The sequence below is a fragment of the Oryx dammah genome, unplaced genomic scaffold (assembly GCF_014754425.2).
Source record: "Oryx dammah isolate SB20612 unplaced genomic scaffold, SCBI_Odam_1.1 HiC_scaffold_11163, whole genome shotgun sequence".
NCBI lineage: Eukaryota > Metazoa > Chordata > Mammalia > Artiodactyla > Bovidae > Oryx > Oryx dammah.
In genome coordinates, this window is record NW_024080556.1 from 490194 (window position 1) to 511376 (window position 21183).

At 36.9% G+C, this 21183-nt stretch overlaps 1 protein-coding gene across 1 annotated transcript in view; it reads left to right on the forward strand.

Annotated features, from left to right (window-relative positions):
- Positions 1 to 21183, forward strand: part of LOC120860698 (zinc finger protein ZFPM2) — a 523309-nt gene that overhangs the window by 121365 nt on the left and 380761 nt on the right. Inside the window, exon 3 of the mRNA XM_040236456.1 lies at positions 6390 to 6491. Coding sequence (XP_040092390.1) covers positions 6390 to 6491 — 102 coding nt within the window. The remainder of the gene's footprint in view (positions 1 to 6389; positions 6492 to 21183) is intronic.

Genomic DNA, 21183 nt, shown 5'->3' on the forward strand with positions numbered 1-21183 from the left:
AAGCTATTCTAGAGTGCTGCTTTCAAACATATAAGAATCAAAATTGGATAAAAGTTAAAAAAAAAAAAGATGGTCAATGAAGTCATTCCCATTCAAATCAAGAAAAGGCTGAAATTGGGTTAATATCAAAAAAGTTCTATTTATAAATTTTCCATGATAATAAATATTGATAGGAAAGAAGCAAGTCTCTATTGTGAGGGGAAAATACTGTTTCTTAAAGTAATTTAGAGATTTCATATTCGATTAAATTATTTTTTAATCATTTCATTTTTCATTAGTAAAAAGATTAAAAATGAATTAGGTGAAAACATTACCATAAAAATGAGAGCTGGTTTCCTGAAATAAACTTAAATGATGAAGGGTTTAAAAGTTGAAAAATGTGACATATCTTAGTTATTAAATAGTGCTGAAAGCAATTAATTAGTAAATGTAATGATATTGCAATAGGTTATGCTAAAAAGTATAAAACCAAAATCTAATTTTCTAACTGCACAGTGAACAATGGTTATTGATTAAGCATTTCTGTATAATTTGATTTTAGCAAGTTCTAAGTAAATAGTACACCTAAAATAAAAATGAAGAAACAAGGCTTATATATGATGAGGAGAAAGCAGCTATCTTATCACATCTTGCTGTCTTTGTTGCCAGACCTCAATTCAACTATCATATTCTAATGGATTTGGAGTGTGGTCTTTGGAATTGGACTGACTTGGAATCAATTCTTGGCTCTGCTGCTTAACAGCAGTGTGCTTGGGCATCTTCTCACATATCTGCCTATTGGTTTACTCTTCTGAAATACAGGGGTAATAATGCATGGCAGAGTTGTTGATGTGATACGATGTTCATTTAACTAGTTCTGTGTGGGGCCTAAGAAATTGTAGCGATGTTTAAGTTCCATGCAGAATCTGAACTTGGTGACATTATCTCTTCTTTATTCATCTTTATGATTTCAGTATTTGGCACATAGCAGACACTGAGATAAATATAAATTTAGTTCTGGCCCTTTTTTTTTCTATATCTAAATATTAACATATCATTTCATATGATACTCTTATGCTTTTGGTCATTTTTCCATTTTGGGGTTCTTTAAGAAAACACAAGTAATTAGTCAATGACTTTTATTCTTCTCACTCAGGATTTATTTTCATTAATGTGATGCATATTGTACATTTAATCAGTGTCATAAATGGTTTAAAATAATAGTAAAATGTAATTTCTTTAGAGCTGTTAATTGTGTACTATCAGCTATTTTCGAGTGCTTCTTCACTGAATACTCTGCAGTATTTTTTTTCAGTTGTTTTCTAATTATACATGCTGCATAATGAAACAAATTAGATCAAATTGTTCCATGAATCAGGATTATCAATACTGAGTATTGCTGCAGATGTTGGCCCAAGTTGAAATCTAAGCTCTACAGTTTTGATTTGGCAGTTAAGTGATATTTAATGAAGGCATTTGTTATATGAAATTACTAGTTCAATCAAGCCCTTAATAGTTAAATGATAATATTTTCATTTTGAGTGATTTACTAAAGTTCTATGTGTATCAAATATCTGCTGAGATTTGTAGTCATCCTGCCATCTTCTTTTCCTAGTAGTTACTGATGAAAATGATCATGGGTAAATTTGGCCCATACTGAATGAGGGGAAGGACTTCATTCAATCAACCATCAAACAGTAGGAATATTTCTTGAATTGTCTCTTGTTAGCATCTTAAAACTCTGTCTGGATCCTATTTTTGCATCACTGAAATGTCTTTAGTTTCACCACCTTCAAGCTGACATTTTTCCTGCACATTAACTTAGCTGCTGCTGCTGCTGCTGCTAAGTCGCTTCAGTCGTGTCCGACTCTGTGTGACCCCATAGACGGCAGCCCACCAGGCTCCCCTGTCCCTGGCATTCTCCAGGCAAGAACACTGGAGTGGGTTGCCATTTCCTTCTCCAATAATCTTTTTCTTTGGGGAAATGGTTCTCATTTGTAATCTGGAAGAAAAAAATGGTTTTTAAACATGGAGCCCCTGGACGTGAAACCTACAGAGTTCAGATTCATTTAAGATTATGCCTCCAAATTACAGATATTTTATTGGTTCCTTTTTCTGGGAAGCTTCCACGACACCAAGTTTTCATTAAATGTCATGCCTCTGTGCTTCTGTCACCATGGACTGCTCGCATGAAATCATTAATCGCATGAGGTTGCGGTCTGTTCATTTGCCTCTGTCCTAATCTACAGGTTGTATGAGAGAAGGAACCATCTTTGTTTTGTATCCTTAGTGCTCAGAGACTCAAAAGTAGTCTTTTAATCAGTTAACTAAGAATGTTTTATATCACTTCTATCTAATAAAGATAGAATAGATAGATCCATAGATCTAAGTCAATTCTTTTAACTTCTAAGAGTTGTGATTACTCTTCAATATATTCTTCCACACATACTTGTTTCTCACTGTGTTTCTGAATACTTTTCCTTCCAAATATATAATTTGCCAAATAAAGTATTTTGGAGTAGACTTAATTCCAGTCTCATAAAAAATTTAGTGAAGGGATGTCTGGGATGTGAGTTAGATTGTTATTACAGATTAAGTGAGGGAAAACTCAAGGACCACAGGTCTGACAAAGTGTGTTCATAGAAAATAAATATGTGTTCATTACTGTATTTGTGTTACATGATCATGTCAGTTCCCCAATGCTTCTCTGTCTTCAACAGGAAGGTAGAACTTCAAAATTAATTAGAAGGTTCTCCATGGTCAATGTCATTTCATGCTTTTGGTCTCTGTTTCTATATCTTATGTGATCTCATTTGGAATTATTCATGGACTACCCTGGTTATTTTTGTCAGTGGCAACCTCTTTTATGCATGTGGCATGTCTCCTTAACTAGATTATATGGTTCTTAAAACAAAGCTTCTTTTTGTTTTTCATATATTTCATTGCATCTTCAAATATATGCCTTGTCAATGTTAATTACTGATTGAGTTTTGCATAGCATGTTTTCAACAATTAAAATGTAATAGTAAAAGTCAGGAAGATTTACTTCTCTCTGTGTACGCAGAATGATATAAATAATAACTGAATATAATACTTACCCAAGTAGTTCTGATGAAAATTTTATTCTCTGTTCTCTGGGTCCTTGGATCTGTGATTTTTAACAGTGTAGTCTCATGCTTAGTTTTTTATCCATCTCTCTATGACTAAAATTCAACTATTTTAAGGTGTATGTGTTCTTTCTTCAACTAGTGAGATGGGGAGGGGGTAGGGAGGCAAGAAAGGATGTTTTTGAAAGAATGCCAAGATGATAGGAGACTCATATTTAACCCCTAACCTTTTAAAAACTGCTGATTTGGGTGGTCTTCGTGATGCCTCTCTGTGCTTCCCCATAGCCCTACTGTTCTGCTTGTTAGGGGAAGGAGATGGCTGGGAAGCACTTATTGCTGAAGCATGAGAAGGCCTAGGGGAGATTCCCCATGTGGAAATAAGACTCTAAGACTCTAAGACTGTAGATAAGTCACCCTGTCTGTACATCAACTTCCTGATGGGTGAACTTGTCTCATTTGGGCTACATGTTCTCCAGAGTCCCCTGTGATCTCACATCCCTGTTTCAAGATCACAAGATATGAGAAAAGTGCTTAGAAGGCATGGATGTTGTTTAAAATATATAGGCTGATGCTCTAGTCTTCACTGTTGGTGGAGGGGTTGCATTTTCCTTTGTAGACTCCTCTGCACCTGTGCCTGGAGTTAAACTTCCATTTAGCCTGTGGAAAAGCAAGGAAAAGGTCACTCACCTAGGTGGTAGATTCCAGTGTGAATTATAGTCCCCATGAAAAATAGAGCATTGGTAAAGTCAGTATCAGTTCAGTTCAGTTGCTCAGTTGTGTCCGGTTCTTTATGACCCCATGGACTGCAGAAGCCAGACTTCCCTGTCCATCACCAACTCTGAGAGCTTGCTCAAACTCATGTCCATCGAGTTGGTGATGTCATCCCACCATCTCATCCTCTGTTGTCCCCTTCTCCTCCTGCCTTCAGTCTTTCCTGGAATCAGGATCTTTATGAATGAGTCAGTTCTTTGCATCAGGTGGCTAAAGTATTATTGGAGCTTCAACTTCAGTATCAGCCCTTCCAGTGAATATTCAGGACTGATTTCCTTTACGACTGACTAGTTTGATCTCCTTGAAGTCCAAGGGACTCTAAAGAATCTTGTCCAACACCACAGTTCAAAAGCATCAATTCTTCAGTGCTCAGCTTTCCCTAACCTGGGTCAGACATCCCTGGTGGCACTCCAGAAGATTTGGTGGTACAGGATATTGTTTTAAGTAACATTGACTTAGTTGGTAACAAAGTTTTCAGGTTTCTTAAATTCTTCCAATATACTAAAAGGCCATGGAGCCTCCTCGTGTGTAGAGGCTGAGAACCAGTCCTATTTGTGTCTGAGAAGTGAGAGCTGGTCTCTAACCCTGATCTCCCGATTGGTTGGTGCATCTGTGTTCCATGTGAGCTACAAAAAAAAAGGAGCACAGCAGATTCAAACTGTTACCTTACTACTGAGCCTTTGTACATACATCTCTTATGACTCTTGGACCGTGCCTTGCACTCTATTTATGAATATAATGAGTTTTATACTCCTTTCAAAAAGGTATTTTTCCGTATATATCCCACTATGCCTACCATAGTTCCTTAAACCTAGTAGATGCTCAATAAACATTTTCTGGAGAGGATTTCATTTTGATAATCCAGAAAAGAAGAGATAACTCACTTTTCAAAGAGCCTTCAATTCCAGGCATGGAGTTTGGTGGTATGGGCATGTGTTTTATTCTTTGTTACCCACCAGAAGCAGCACTTCTCTATTAGGGAAATTAAGTTCAGCAGAGCTATCACTGGATTTCTGCATTGTATTTCTTTACTTTTATTTGACTTTTTAAAATGATTTATTTTTGTGAAGCTATATATAGAAGTGAATGTAAAATTTATAGAGTTTAAACTTTAAAACTTATATTAACTAACATCACACTACTATCATTGTAATAATAATTGTTTCCTGAGAATTTTGTATTTTCTAGGTTACTGTGAAAGATTTTAAAAATTCAATGTATAATTTATAAAAATATAAATATTTAAGTACAATTAATATTAGAGATTTAACAATTGTGTGAAAAATAGTTATTGAATGCTTCAAAGGGAAAGCAATTTGACTTTAAAAATTTAGCATTATTAGATTCAAGGTTTCAGCTCAGTTCAGTTCAGTTCAGTCGCTCAGTCGTGTCCGACTCTTTGCGACCCCATGAATCGCAGCACGCCAGGCCTCCCTGTCCATCACCATCTCCCAGAGTTCACTCAGACTCATGTCCATCGAGTCCGTGATGCCATCCAGCCATCTCATCCTGGGTCGTCCCCTTCTCCTCCTGCCCCCAATGCCTCCCAGCATCAGAGTCTTTTCCAGTGAGTCAACTCTTTGCATGAGGTGTCCAAAGTACTGGAGTTTCAGCTTTAGCATCATTCCTTCCAAAGAAATCCCAGGGTTGATCTCCTTCAGAATGGACTGGTTGGATCTCCTTGCAGTCCAAGGGACTCTCAAGAGTCTTCTCCAACACCATAGTTCAAAAGCATCAATTCTTCGGCGCTCAGCCTTCTTCATGGTCCGACTCTCTTTGTTACATTATCATTTAAAATGAAGGCACTTACAAAATTAGACTTTTTACTTTTAAAATGTGGTCATGTTAGTATGTTTCTCATTCTTTGCCGTAAGTATACTTTTGCTCAAAGTATATTACATCATTTTTCTTTTTTATGTGAAATGAAGGCATGATTTTGCAAACCAGCTGTACTTATTCAAGAACAAGTATAGGTTTATAGCTTTCTACATTGTGAAGACTTGTGTGACTGGCTCATCTTATATGATAATCATTCACTTATGACCTTTTTATACCCATTTTTAAAATAAATACAAACACATTTTAGTAAGCTTAATGATGGACAAAAAGAAAATCTTCAAAATAACTCACTTTCAACCCAAACACAAATATGTCTTCTCTGCTGCATCTTGCCTTTATAAAAATGTAATTTGGAAATAAGCAAGTTACAGTTTTCTGTATTGAAAGCAGTATAAAGAATACATATGGATTTTCATTTTCTTCTTCTAATATTAATAATTCCAAATGAAAAATTTTATGGAAATGTTTTTAGTATTTATAGCAGTTTATTTATGACTAATATTGATTTTATTTATTATAAAGCCATAATAGTTATCAAAATGATTAATCATAGACCTGTGTTCAGTATAATGACCATGTATGTAACAACTATATAATTAGACATATGCTAAGGACATCCCTGTAGGAGGATTTGAATATCAAAGAGAGGGCTTTAATCATGCCTCCTTCTCTCTGTATGTTGGTGTTTTCCAGGTGATGATGAAGGAGTCCAGGAGACAGCAGAGTCAGACGGGGACACTCAGTCAGAGAAACCAGGGCAACCTGCAGTTGAGACAGACGACTGGGATGGACCAGGTAGGACAAAAATGTGAAATCAACCATCTGTTGCTACTATCCACTTTTTTTTCCCCTTGAAATTTAAATTAAATAATAAAACTCTTATACTCTCATCTCTGATTTAAAAAAATATGTGTGTATGTTTGTTATACAGAAGGCTGAATAAATAACATCATTTAAAGAAGATTTTATCTTTGGTAAACCAGTGTAAAAACCAGTGTTACCTCTACTTGAAGTTTTCATCCTTGTTTTCTTTTATATTAATATAAGAATTTAGTCAATTCTACTTGCATTTTCTTTGAACAGAGATCTTTAGGCTATATCCATCTTTAAACTGGTCATACTTTTAAAGCTTCAAACAATAACAGTACTCCAAAGAAATTCATTTAGTTTAGTCACGTTGTAAGTCATAGATTCAGTCACAGTGTGTGTTTAGAAGTTTAGAAAATATTAACAGACACTCCCCTTTGATTCAAGATTTTGGTAACATTTTCACTTTTACAAATGAAAAATCAGTTTTAAAGACCTTGATATTTAATCATTTCAAGAAAAAGAAAAACTAACGTAAAATACTCTAAAACACCAACATCATTTTACAAAGATATATACAGTTATAAGAACCCTGTGGATAAAATACATTTCTGCCAACTTTATTCGGTGCCAACTAATTTGAAGTTTATGGTATATTTATAAATGGAGACTATTATGTCATAGGGCTTAAGGATATAGATGAATTTTGAAATAGTTTTAGCCATAATTTCCAAAGCAGTAACATTTTTCATTAAGAAAGATCCCTGTATTTCAATCACATTTTCACCCTTGCATGACTTTGCAAATTGCTGTCTGTTGTGCATGAAGAAGAGAGGAACTCCAGTGGTAATTTTCTGAGACCAGCAGCTGGAAAATATAATGCAAACAAAAATGAAGATACAGTATATCTGATTATTATGATATCATTTCTAATGTTATTTATGACATATGCAAATGTTTGTATTCTGTATACTATAACATAGTGTTACACAAGATTTTGGATCAAAATGTATTATATTTAAAGTACTATATTGCCAAATCTTAAGCATTTGAAAGAAAATGTGGACATGTGGCATTTTCAGCTTATCGCATAATACTTCTGTCTCAATATAGGTAAGAATTCCCTTGATTAAAATAAAATAAGAAAACAACTTTGGAAAAAAGTTTTTGTCCTTGGAGATTACATTTAACTTAAAAAGGTGGGCAGCTTTATGTTGTATGGTTGTTCATTCATGGAATTGGGTATGTATCGGCTACTTAGAAGAATTTTTACATTTAGATTAGATGGCCTTTCTGATATGCCTACCTGCAAAGGGTACATTCTGGATTCTCTCAAAGGGGCAAACTTTGGAGGTGGCTGGTTTTCCTCCTCGCTCAAGTCTGAGGCCCACAGTGTTCCCAGTGACTTGGGAGTATGTAAGCAAATTTCAGAAAGGTAGTGAATTATTAATCACATACCAAACACCCAATGCTACCTTTTTTAGGAATATTTTCCAGAAAGAAAGTCATATGTTAGGTAAAAAAGGACGGGAGCAAGGGTAAAGTGTGATAAAATTTTTCACATCTGAGTTATTTAATGTACTTAATGTATCTGGTTTTATTCAGCTGATATCAGTGAAAATGTATATACTGTTTCTGTGGCACATTTGAATATGAAAAAACTTTAAAGGAAAAATGTGCACCTCCAAGCAGATATACCTAGAGGAAATCCATCCTTTGTATGTTGTAAAATCAGTAACACATTTTTCCCTATAGGTGTTTTGAAAAATAAAGGGGAGTTTATTATTTTGACATCCTCTGATTAATGAAGTTGATTCATAACAAAAAATTACCTATTGGACATGTATCTTTTAATGTATAACATTCCTCCAATCAGGAGAAAGTATACAGGATGTTTCTGGACTTTTCCTTTTGCATAACATCAATCATGCTCATGCTCAGTTGTTCAGTCATGTCTGACTCTGCAACCCCTTGGACTGTAGGCCGCCAGGCTCCTCTGTCCATGAGATTTTCCAGGCAAGAATACTGGAGTGGGTTGCCGTTTCTTCCTCCAGGGGATCTTCCCAGCTCACAGATTGAATCATCTCCTGCATCTCCTGCAATGCAGGCGGATTCTTTTTACTGCTGTGCTCCGGGGAAGCCTAATTACATCAGTATTTTTACCCAAATTTTTGTTTTTCAGAAAAATTATTGGTATTTCACTACTGTATTAAGGAGAGGAAGTTTTTGAGGTTTCCATGCATGTTAGAAAATGAGCTCTGGATTCTAAAGGTTTAGGTTCAAATTCTGGATTTGCTGCTCACTTGCTGAATAATTTTTGGCAAATTGCTTGATCTCTCTGTGCCATTATTCTGGTTTGTTAAAATGTGGAAAGTGATATTAATGCCTCTTAAGGCTTTTGTGAGAATTAAACCAGATCATGTACATAAAGTGCTAATGATCATTATTATGGCTTTGAAATTGTTGACACTTGAAGCAGAACCTTTAAAAATTCTTTTTGGCATTATTTTAAAGTTCAGTAGTACATCTGATACAACAAGGGTAAGCTTTTGGAATGCTAAGCATATAGTTTTGAATTTAGCCATAAATTGTCAGTTAAGACATGAGGTAATGAGTCAGGTGTGATTTCAAGGTCTTCTAACTTTAAGAAGACCTCCACCCAGTTCTGAAAGTCATCCTAAGATGGACAGTTGTCGCTAAAAAATAGAACAGAATCTAAGGACAAGGAAATTATCTAAAGAATTTGAGGCACAGAGCTGACATCATTTAAGATGGATCAGGATTTACCTTATTTTTAAAGTTTGATTGAAAACTCCACAACTTTTCTTGATGGCTTAATTCCCTAATGAATCACCTTCTATCTAAAGTGTTCTATTTGTATCAAATACAGATTTCCCAGTGCAATTTTTCTTATTTGTTGTTCATCTAAAAGTACATTTTGTAATTGCTTGCACCACTGCTAACTCGTAAAGGTGGACCCTGAACAATCTTTGGGGCTTCCCAGGTGGCTCTAGTAGTAAAGAACTCACCAGGCAATGCAAGAAACTTAAGGGATGGTGGTTTGATCCCTGGGTCAGGAAGATCCCCTGGAGGAGGGCATGGCTGCCCATTCCAGTATTCCTGCCTGGAGAATCCCATAGACAGAGGAGCGTAGTGGGCTCCTGTCTGTATGTTTGCAAAGAGATAGACACAAATGAAGTGACTTAGCATGCACACATGCAAGCAATCTTTAGGAAAATTATCTTTCATTTGTAAAGATTTCTAATGATGAAATTCTTTAATGTTTAAATACTTGTGACTCTTATTTGAATAATCTTCAATATCTTATGTGTCTTTCATATTTGTGTGGAGTGCTAGACTCCCACTAAGCTAATAAAGTTGAGGCCAATATAAAAGTCATTACCTCATTATGTCAATATTTCACGCATCTATTTGCAACTTTCATTCTTCTTTCTTTCTCTCAAGAAAATTACCTTGACACTACCTTGCTTGGAATCTAGTTCAAATGACACTATCTGCTGTTCTTCCTTTTCACCTGCATTTGCCTATACCTCACTTCAGAGAGTAAAGAATCTGCCTGCAATTCAGGAAACCCAGATTTGATTCCTGGGTTGGGAAGATCTCTTGGAGGAGGAAATGGCTACCCACTCCAGTATTCTTGCGTAGAATTCCATGGACAGAGGAGCCTGGTGGACTCCTGTCCATGGAGTTGCAAAGAGTCAGACACTTACTTTTCATACCTTTCATATCATTTCAGTCTTCTTTTTAAGTAAATGCCTTTTCTTTATCACCCTCACAAGTAATTCAATGTGCCAGTACCCAAACATTTAACTACTTAGTAAACATTGTACACTAAAAAACTGTGAAAGGCGCTAGACAGAAGTCTGAACACGTAATATTCTGCTGTCAATAAGCTCTTGTTTTTATTGAGGTATAGTTGATTTACAGTGTTGTGTTAATTTCTACTGTACAGCAAAATGATTCCATTAAACATTCCTTTTTATGTTCTTTTCCATTCTGATTCATCACAGAATATTGAATATAGTTCCCTGTGCTACACAGTGGGACCTTGTTTATCCACTCTATGTACTATAGTTTGCATCTGCTAACCTCTAACCTCCCCCTTGGCAACCATAAGTTTATTTTCTATATCTATGAGTCTGTTTTGTAAATGAGTTCAGTTGCATCATATTTTAGACTCCACATGTAAGTGACATCATATAAGTGACTTCCACGTCTGACTTCACTTAGTATGATAATCTCTAGTTCCATCCATGTTGCTGCAAATAGCATTACATCATTCTTTTTCATGGCTGAGTAATATTCCATTCTGTGTATGCACCACATCTTCTTTATCTGCCCCACTGTTGATGGACATTTAGGTGGCTTTCATGTCTTGGCTATTGTAAATGAATAGTGCTGCTGTGAACTTAGGAGTCCGTGTATCTTTTGAATTACAGTTTTGTCCAGATTTTTGCCCAGGAGTGAGATTTCTGGGTCATATGGAAACTCTATTTTTAGTTTTTTGAGGAACCCCCATGCTGTTTTCCATAGTGGCTGCACCAACTTACATTCCCAACAGCAGTGTAGGAGGGTTTTCTCTTCTCCACACCCTCTCTAGCATTTGTTATTTGTAGACTTTTAAATGATGGCCATTCTGACCAGGGTTCACACTCTCTTTTTGATGCCATTTCTCTCCTTTAATATTCTTTAATTATCCATGTATTACAGTTAGGTAGGATGCAGTAATTAAGCATGTCAACCTAGAAAACAGATGATGGTCTTGATTACAGGAGAAAATGCACAAATTTTAGAGCCAGACAGATCTGTATATGAGTATACATGCTGACACTTATGGTCTTGTGACCTTGGGAGTATGGAACTGCCAGAACATGATCTTAGGTGTTTGAATATTGAGTTTTAAGCCAGGTTTTCCACTCTCCTCTGTCGTGCTCATCAAGAGACTCTTCAGTTCCTCTTCACTTTCTGCCAGTAGAGAGGTGGATTTGCATATCTGAAATTGTTGATATTTCTCCTGGCAGTCTTGATGCCAGCTTGTGATTCATCCAGCCTGGCATTTCTCATGATACATTTGGTTCGTTACTAACTCGCCAAGGGCTCAGTTTCCTTATTTATAAAGTGGGGCTAATTGTAATTACTACATCATTACTTTCTATGTAAAACATGGAGATCAAAGCTTCATAAGTGCTCAATAGATAGCTGTTAATATTACTTTTAGTATCATTTTGGCAGTTGTGCCTTAGAAGCCTTTATAATGCCTTACAGATGATAAACTCACATTTGTATAATGAATTAACCTTGCCATATTTTGCTATCGGAAATCATCATAGGATTATATTAACTATGTTGTAGTCAACTGGATTTAAAACATAATTCAGTAAAAGAAATTTTAATGTAAGTAAATTTTCAAGAATGTTTAGCATAAAATCAGATATGTGTACTTGTTGCATCTGGACTAAATATTGGTCAAGACATCTATAAATGTCACTTCTTTTCAGTTGCCTGTCAGTGTTGTGGATGCATGCAGAGGATCAAGCTAGTTGTGGTCTGTGCCTGAAATTAGACTGTGAGGATGGGGACTGTTTTGTGCAAAGTGGAATGGCAGCCAGGAGACTACTGTGAGGAAGCACACTAATGATACAGAGGTGTTTTTTTTTTTTCCCCTTTACTAGTCCAAAGAAGGGCTTGGAGATTACAGTTCTGATTTAGTTTCCTTTTTGATTGGGAAAATGTGGTAGATATAAGATCTGGGAAATGCCATTTGAAGTAAATTAACAGAAACCTATGAAACATAGTTAACCATAGATATAGTCTGACAGTAAGAAGAATATTGTGAGAAGCGGAGGAAATCGTAGAATGACTGTGTATTACTCTGACAGTGAATTGGTATTATCTCTGCTATCAGATAATGCAGTTATCATTAATTTTCACATTTGCATTTCAATCTTTGGAAGGAAATGACTCTTGCCGGATGAAGATAAGAGCTCTGTACCACTATAATGAACCATCATTTTATCCCAACTCTTTGTGTCCATATGAAAATGAGGCAGGGAGGAGTGTGTGTGTGGTGGGCGGGGGCGGGGGGGAGATCAGAAAAACATTATAGCAAAGTGTCAAAAATTGCTACAGACTTTTGAGCCCCTTCTGAAACAAGAGGGGGTCAAAATAAATCTTCTATAGTGTAGTTAAGTGGATATCGGATTAAAGATGAAAGCCTTACTCCTTTTAGAATGGAATGTCACATAAACACAGTGAAAAAGTTTTCTTTATCTTATTCCTTTACTCCAATTTGCACTCTGATATAGAATTAGAACACACATAAACCTAACCAAAAAAAGGAAAAGGTAGATTGAAGGCAAAGGACTTATGATTATTGTTTGGAAAGAGATGTCTTTGAGTAATAAGGAACTGTATAAAATATACCAGTTTATCATTATTATTCTTTCTTCAGATGTAGAAGAATAAGAATCAAGGATATTTAAATAATGGCTTGTTTTAGAATATGCAAATACCTGATTTGTTTGCACAACTTTAATTGAGAAATTCCAGTTAAGGGATAATGAACTGAGATTAATTTTTTTTGGACCTTTTCTTTCCAGTGACTTTTTCATCAAACACACTCCTGGAAAATAAAATACAATGTCAACTTTATAAATATAGCACGATCCCAGAAAAATATATGACAACACATACTTTCCTATCCCAGACCCTACTCTCATGGCAAAACTCATTAATTAATCTTTTACATTCAAAGCTCCCTTCATTAAACTAAAATTTCCACTCTTTCTATGAAACTTACTGATTGAGACTGTTGTGAGTTAAGTCAGGTCCCCTCGTAATTCACATGCTGAAGTCTTAAATTCCAAACTCTCCAAAGAGTGTGGTGTTATTTGGAAATAGGGTCATTAGAGATGTAATTCGTTAAGACAAGGTGGTACTGGGTTAGGGCAGGCCGTAAATCCAACATGACTGGTATCCCCGTCAGAAGGGGAAATTTGGAGACAGACCACAGACACAGGGAGAACATTGTGAAAATGAAGGCAGAGATTGAGATGATACTCCCAGAAGCCAAAGAAGGCTGAAGATTGACAACAACTCACGAGTAGCTAGGTAAGAGGTATGGAACAGGGTCTCTCACAAAGCCCCCAGAGGAGTCAATCTTGCTGAACTTGGATCTTGGACTTGTAGACTCCAGAATTGTGAGACAATACATTTCTGTTAAACTACATGATTTACTGTACTTTGTTACAACAGCTCTAGTAAACCAATACAGAGACCAGGAGCTAGAAAGAATCATGTGGGCAGTCACTTATAAGCCTGCCAATTATATATGTTACTGTAATTTTTAATTGATTTTAAATATTGTCTAAACCACCTAAATATATTTGCAAAATATGACATTGTTTCTATGGCAACCATATTGAAACCTTCAAAAGACTGGGTAAAGAGAAATAACTAAAACATTTAGGTGTGGACAAAATAACTTAGAGAAGCAGGGAGAAAATCATAAAAATATTGTAAGACTCTATCTTAGATGGCTTTGCAAGTGCTTTTATATCCTCACTGTACTCTAATGAAACAAACTAGAAATTGTAGATGAAGCATTTGAATGACATTTATGAAACTGGAGGACCAATCAGTGGACTCATAGGCCCAATACAGTTATAGGTCTAGGCCTTACATCAAATGTTTGTTAAAAGTGCTTTTGTATATTGTAATATACTATATATTATAATATAATACATCTGTTATTTTGTATATATACTATTATAAAAGTATACTTCTATAATACTTCTAATATAATACTTCTATAAGTAATATAATACTTCTATTATTATTTAAAAATCATTCCGTGGTTTGGCTGTTTTGATTAACTACTCACCTCAATTTTGTCCAATAATAGAACTTCTACTGTGTTCCTTCCTCCTGAGTCATAATTTGCTTTAGAATTCTTCTCAACATGCACTCTAGGAAGACACTTGTCAATAGAGTATGAGAAAAACCTTTGATATCCCTTTTATAAAGAGTCTGCCTGCAAAGTGGGAGACCTGGGTTCAGTCCCTAGGGTGGGAAGATCCCCTGGAGGAGGGCACAGCAGCCACTCCAGTATTCTTGCCTGGAGAATCCCGTGGACAGAGGTGCCTGGAGGGCTGTAGTCCATAGGTCGCAAAAAGTCGAACACAACTGAACAACTAAGCACAGGACATCTCTTTGATAACTCTTTTTATTGAAATATGCATTAGATGTTTATTTTGGCACAACAATTTTTGGAAAATTGTTTTCCTTGACTCAGCATTGTGTCTGGAAATATACCTAAAAATATGCTGCTGCTGCTGCTGCTGCTGCTAAGTCGCTTCAGTTGTGTCCAACTCTGTGCGACCCTGTAGACAGCAGCCCACTGGGCTCCCCCGTCCCTGGGATTCTCCAGGCAAGAATACTGGAGTGGGTTGCCATTTCCTTCTCCAATGCAGGAAAGTGAAAAGTGAAAGTGAAGTCACTCAGTTGTGTCCGACTATCAGCGACCCCATGGACTGCAGCCCACCAGGCTCCTCCGTCCATTGGATTTTCCAGGCAAGAGTACTGGAGTGGTGTGCCATTGCCTTCCCCTCCTAAAAATATGACTGACTCTTAAGTCTAAAAATTTGAAAGAAAACTTAAACTGTGTAATTATTTGCTTCTCTTTTGTCTGGTGAATAAAGCTCTGAAGGGTAAGTAAAGACCAACACAATGACGAACACTAGAAGTCAAAGTAGTTTAAAAAGATGGAAAATAAAAGCAAGTACATAGAGACATACACACTTGCTATTAACAGGCTACAAATTGAAACTAGATTACTATTCAGTTCAGTTCAGTCACTCAATCGTGTCTGACTTTGCAACCCCAAGGACTGCAGCATGCCAGGCCTCCCTGTCCATCACCAACTCCCAGAGTTTAATCAAACTCATGTCCACTGAGTTGGTGATGCCATCCAACCATCTCATGCTCTGTTGTCCCTTTCTCTTCCCGCCTTCAATTGTTCCCAGCATCAGGGTCTTTTCAAATGTTCTTTGCATCAGGTGGCCAAAGTACTGGAGTTTCAGCTTCGGCATCAGTCTTTCCAATGAATATTCAGGACTGATTTCCTTTAAGATGGACTGCTTGGATCTCCTTGCAGTCCAAGAGACTCTCAAGAGTCTTCTCCAACACCACAGTTCAAAAGTATCAATTCTTTGGTGCTCAGCTTTCTTTATAGTCCAACTCTCACATCCATACATGACTACTGGAAAAACCATAGCCTTGACTAGATGGACCTTTGTTGGCAAAGTAATGTCTCTGCTTTTGAATATGCTGTCTAGGTTGGTCATAACTTTTCTTCCAATGAGTAAGTGTCTTTTAATTTCATGGCTGCAATCACCATCTGCAGTGATTTTGGAGCCCAAGAAAATAAAGTCTGTCACTGTTTCCACTGTTTCCCCATCTATTTCCCATGAAGTGATGGGACCAGTTGCCATGATCTTCATTTTCTGAATGTTGAGCTTTAAGCCAACTTTTTCACTCTCCTCTTTCACTTTCATCAAGAGGCTCTTTAGTTTTTCTTTGCTTTCTGCCATAAGGGTGGTGTCATCTGTATATCTGAGGTTATTGATATTTCTCCCAGCAATCTTGATTCCAGCTTGTGCTTCTTCCAGCCTAGCGTTTCTCATGATGCACTCTGCATATAAGTTAAATTAGCAGGGTGACAATATACAGCCTTGACGTACTCCTTTTCCTATTTGGAACCAGTCTGTTTTTCCATGTCCAGTTCTAACTGTTGCTTCCTGACCTGCATACAGATTTCTCAAGAGGCAGGTCAGGTGGTCTGGTATTCCCATCTCTTTCAGAATTCTCCACAGTTTATTGTGATCCACACAGTCAAAGGCTTTGGCATAGTTAATGAAGCAGAAATAGACGTTTTTCTGAAACTCTCTTCCTTTTTCAATGGTCCAACAGATGTTAACAACTTGATCTCTGGTTCCTCTTTTCTAAATCCAGCTTACTATAAGATTATTTAAAAGGATAATATTAACACAGGTAAAATACATTTCTTATAATTGGTAGTTGAATTTAGATCGTTGAATAAATTCAGGTTCAATCTTATAGGCAACAGTGCTACATAGACATTACTGGTGCCTTCCAATGCATTGTATCAGTAAGAATATACAGGCCAGCCCACTGTTCCATTTGTGGTGTGTTTATTGTATCAGGTGGTTCAGGTATTTTCACCTCCATCTATTGTAAAATTTCCCATCAACTTTTCACCTCTTGATTCCTGCCAGGATCCTGTGTATCATTAGGGCTTGCGAAATGATGCCTTTCACATTTTTATCATTCCTTCTGTCTTATTGGTGGTGGTGGTTTTGTCGCTAAGTCGTGTGTGACTCTTGTGACCCCATGGACTGTAGCCTTCCAGACTCCTCTGTCCATCGGATTTCCCAGGCAAGAATATTGGAATGGGATGCCATTTCCTTCTCCAGGGTCTGCATTATTAACTAACATTGTTACCTTCTGAAAATCTTTCCCTCACCTAAATACTATTAATAAATACTAAATAATATTCAGTTACCCCTAAATACTATTCATAATGGAAAGAGTGTTTAATTATTTCCCATTTCATATCAATTTTCAGAATAGCAGAGAATGGTATAAGGCTGGTAAAATAAGCTGTAAGTACTATTGTTGGATTTAAAGTCAAGATCTGTGCGAAAACATGTGATACATATAAGCCACATAATGAGAATTATATTAAAAATAAACTACTTGGACTCCAACCAGTCCATTCTGAAGGAGATCAGCCCTGGATTTCTTTGGAAGGAATGATGCTGAAGCTGAAACTCCAGTACTTCGGCCACCTCATGCGAAGAGTTGACTCATTGGAAAAGACTCTGATGCTGGGAGGCGTTGAGGGCAGGAGGAGAAGGGGACGACAGAGGATGAGATGGCTGGATGGCATCACGGACTCGATGGACATGAGTCTGAGTGAACTCCGAGAGTTGGTGATGGACAGGGAGGCCTGGCGTGCTACGATTCATGGGGTCGCAGAGTCGGACACGACTGAGCGATTGAACTGAACTGAACTGAAGTTGGACTACAACATGAAGAAAAGATAGAAGAAGGACAGTAGAAATAGAAATACAGCAGTAGTCTTATCAAGAGGTGATCATCAGGCTTTACATAATATATTTTGCTCATTTCTTTAAATTTTATTATTTCAACTTTTATGTCCTAAGAACTGGGAGTTTATGTATAGATTTCTCTTGAGTTTTATCATTTTAATGTAATTGATATGCTAAATTTAATAATAATATATAAAAATTTACTGTAACTGTGATGTATTAGAGGTATGCTTTCTTTTTTTTCTAATAATAGATCTTAAGGTGTTACTGTTATTCTTGTTTAAGCCTCAGGAATACACTTGGACCTTGGGGATTGTTATATCTTTGTTTTCATAATAAACTCCTACACTGTTTCTGAGATTGATTCTTGGAGCAAGCAACTTACTCACTCATAAATATAATTTACATATGCTTGCCAGATCATGTACTTCTTCCCCTGCACCTTAGCAGACCCACATTGAATTAATTAATTTAATTAGTTCAAACACTTATTGAAAAATAACTGTGTGCCAGACTCTAAGGATAAAACGATGGCTTGGGCTCAGACTACCTTCAAAAAGCTCGAAGTACAAAGAAGACAGACAAATGATGAGATAATAGAAATCCATTTCGGTGGATTCAGTTGTAGAGGCATGTCCAGGGTGCAGTGGTGGCAAAGAGAGAGGAAGGTCATCCACTGCAGAGTAGGAGGGGTGGTGAGAGAGTGGCTGAGCATTCAGCTTTCAGAGACGGAGTAGGGAAACATTGCCGATGCTGTTGGTGAGACTTAACGCTGATGAGATAAAACAAGCAAGAGGAATCTCTTCAGTGATCCCAGGGACAGAGTGACAGATACACACTGGACACACTTAAGTTGTTAATGATTGATAGGACATGTTTAGTTGTTTGCAAAATTATACATATATTATATATTAAGTATAGTAAACGTGCTGCCAGTTTGCCTGTATAGAAACTTCCATTTTCCTGTTAAACCTGCCCTACCGTACCACTGTTACCTAGAAGGCACTGTCCTTCCCTCACTCTTGGGCTTTCTGAAAGATAATGGAAACTAAAGTATCCTCAAGTCATGCCTGGGAATCTATACTGAAGAATAGTTGCATCTATAAGCTGTTGAATAACAGCAGTTAAAGAACTTAGGTAAGCTAAGAAATAAATAAAGAAACCTTATTGTTATTTTAGCCATTTACTGGAAACTGAGCAGCAAAGCAAGGTATGTAGTGGCCCAACTGGTATGGCCTGTTGTTTGGAAGTGGGGCTGACTCTTGGAGGTTCTTGGAGAATTTAGGGGAGGAGTAAGAAAGCAAATCTCAATGAGGAAGGTCTAAGTTTTTTGCTAACAGCAGTTCTACTTGGTAGACTTACCTGTAGGCTATATTTTAAGGGTCCTTAAAAGAAAATTTCTAAGTGCTGCATAAAAAAAGTTATTGAATACATTGTCACATACAGGAGAGTAATGAAAATAACATTTGAAACTTCCCTGGTAGCTCAGATGGTAAAGCGTCTGTCTACAATGCGGGAGACCTGGGTTCGATCCCTGGGTCGGGAAAATCCCCTGGAGAAGGAAATGGCAATCCACTCCAGTACTGTTGCCTGGAAAATCCCATGGACAGAGGAGCTTGGTAGGCTACAGTCCATGGGGTCACAAAGAGCCAGACATAACTGAGCGACTGCACTTTCACTATAGTTTATATTAGGGTAAATGCACGAGAATCAAGTATCTTGAGTTTTCATGGCGGAATCCCTTGATGTTAACAAGAAGTATAACATTCTTTTTAACTGAAACACTGAGTAAAAACAGTCATAAGCCTTCCTAATTGAATGGAGTTTTAACACATTCTTTGGTTTTTCAGTTAATTTTTTCATATGAATTAATCAGCATTGTTTCATTTTTGAGCATTGTATTAATGTAAAATATAATGAAGAATACACAATTATAATAAGGATGGAAACATGACATTTTTTACAGAATTAAGTAAACTATAAACCAGATGAAGAATATGAAATGGCTGAGGATGTGAGACTGGCAGCATTTATTTTAGTGTGTATTTTAGGTAAACAATGAATTATTTAAGTTTATAATGAGGGAATAGCAACCCACTCCACTATTTTTGCCTGGAGAATCCCATAGACGGAGGAACCTGACAGACTAAAGTCCACAGAGTTGCAGAGTCAGACACGACTGAAGCGACTTAGCATACAAGATATTTAAAATTTTATTTTCTATATAAAAGCAATGCAAGCTCACCAAAAGAACAGAAAAACGAGTGGAAGTCATTTTCAGCCATAAGAGTGTTTGTTATTTTCCTCCCATTTTTCTTTAAATTAGATGCTTTCTGAGAATTTAATAAAAGGGGAACATTGGATATATAAATAGCAATTGCTATAATATGATTAATGCAATAGTTGTTAAACAGGGTGATAAATGATATAACATTTTAAAATATTACGCCTGCAATTTCTAATCCTATAGCTGGAAATAATGACTTCTGAAAACCATTCTGTTGTAAAGAAGTCAGTTGAGTAGCCTTTCTTAATTATGCAAATATAAGAGCCAGGATATTTCAGATTGGCTGTGGGAGCCCTTTGTCTCCTTGGGATGCATGCTTCCTGTCTTGTCATCTCACAGTTCTCTGAGAGGGCAGGGAGATGGAAGGCTGATTTACACGTGCAGCCTGTGGAGCTCTCTGTGTGGCAATCAACACACTCTCCCACTTCTTCCCCGCATTGTGGTTTGCATTAGTCTACTCAGGCTGCCATAACAGAATATCATAGACTCAGTGGCTTAAATGGCAGAAGCTTATTTTCTTATAATTCTGGAGACTGGAAGTCCAAGATCAAGGTGCCCACAAAGTTCATTTCTGGTGAGACTTCTCTTCCTCGCTTCACGACCTTTTCACTGTGTTCACACACAGCTTTTTCTCCGTGTGTACGCATTCCTGATGTCTCTTCTTATTCTTATGTGAATACTAATCCTGTTGGTTTAGGACCCTACACACTTATGACCTCATCTCACACGCTAGTAAAGTAATACTCAAAATTCTCCAAGCCAGGCTTCAACAATACATGAACTGTGAACTTCCAGATGTTCAAAATGGTTTCAGAAAAGGCAGAGGAACCAGAGATTAAATTGCCAACATCTGCTGGATCATCGAAAAAGCAAGAGAGTTCCATAAAAACATCTATTTCTGCTGTATTGACTATGCCAAAGCCTTTGACTGTGGGGATCACAATAAACTGTGGAAAATTCTGAAAGAGATGGGAATACCAGACCATCTGACCTGCCTCTTGAGAAATCTGTATGCATGTCAGGAAACAACAGTTAGAACTGGACATGGAACAACAGACTGGTTCCAAATAGGAAAAGGAGTATGTCAAGGCTGTATATTGTCACCCTGCTTATTTAACTTCTATGCAGAGTACATCATGAGAAATGCTGGACTGGAAGAAACACAAGCTGGAATCAAGATTGCCGGGAGAATTATCAATAACCTCAGATATGCAGATGACACCACCCTTATGGCAGAAAG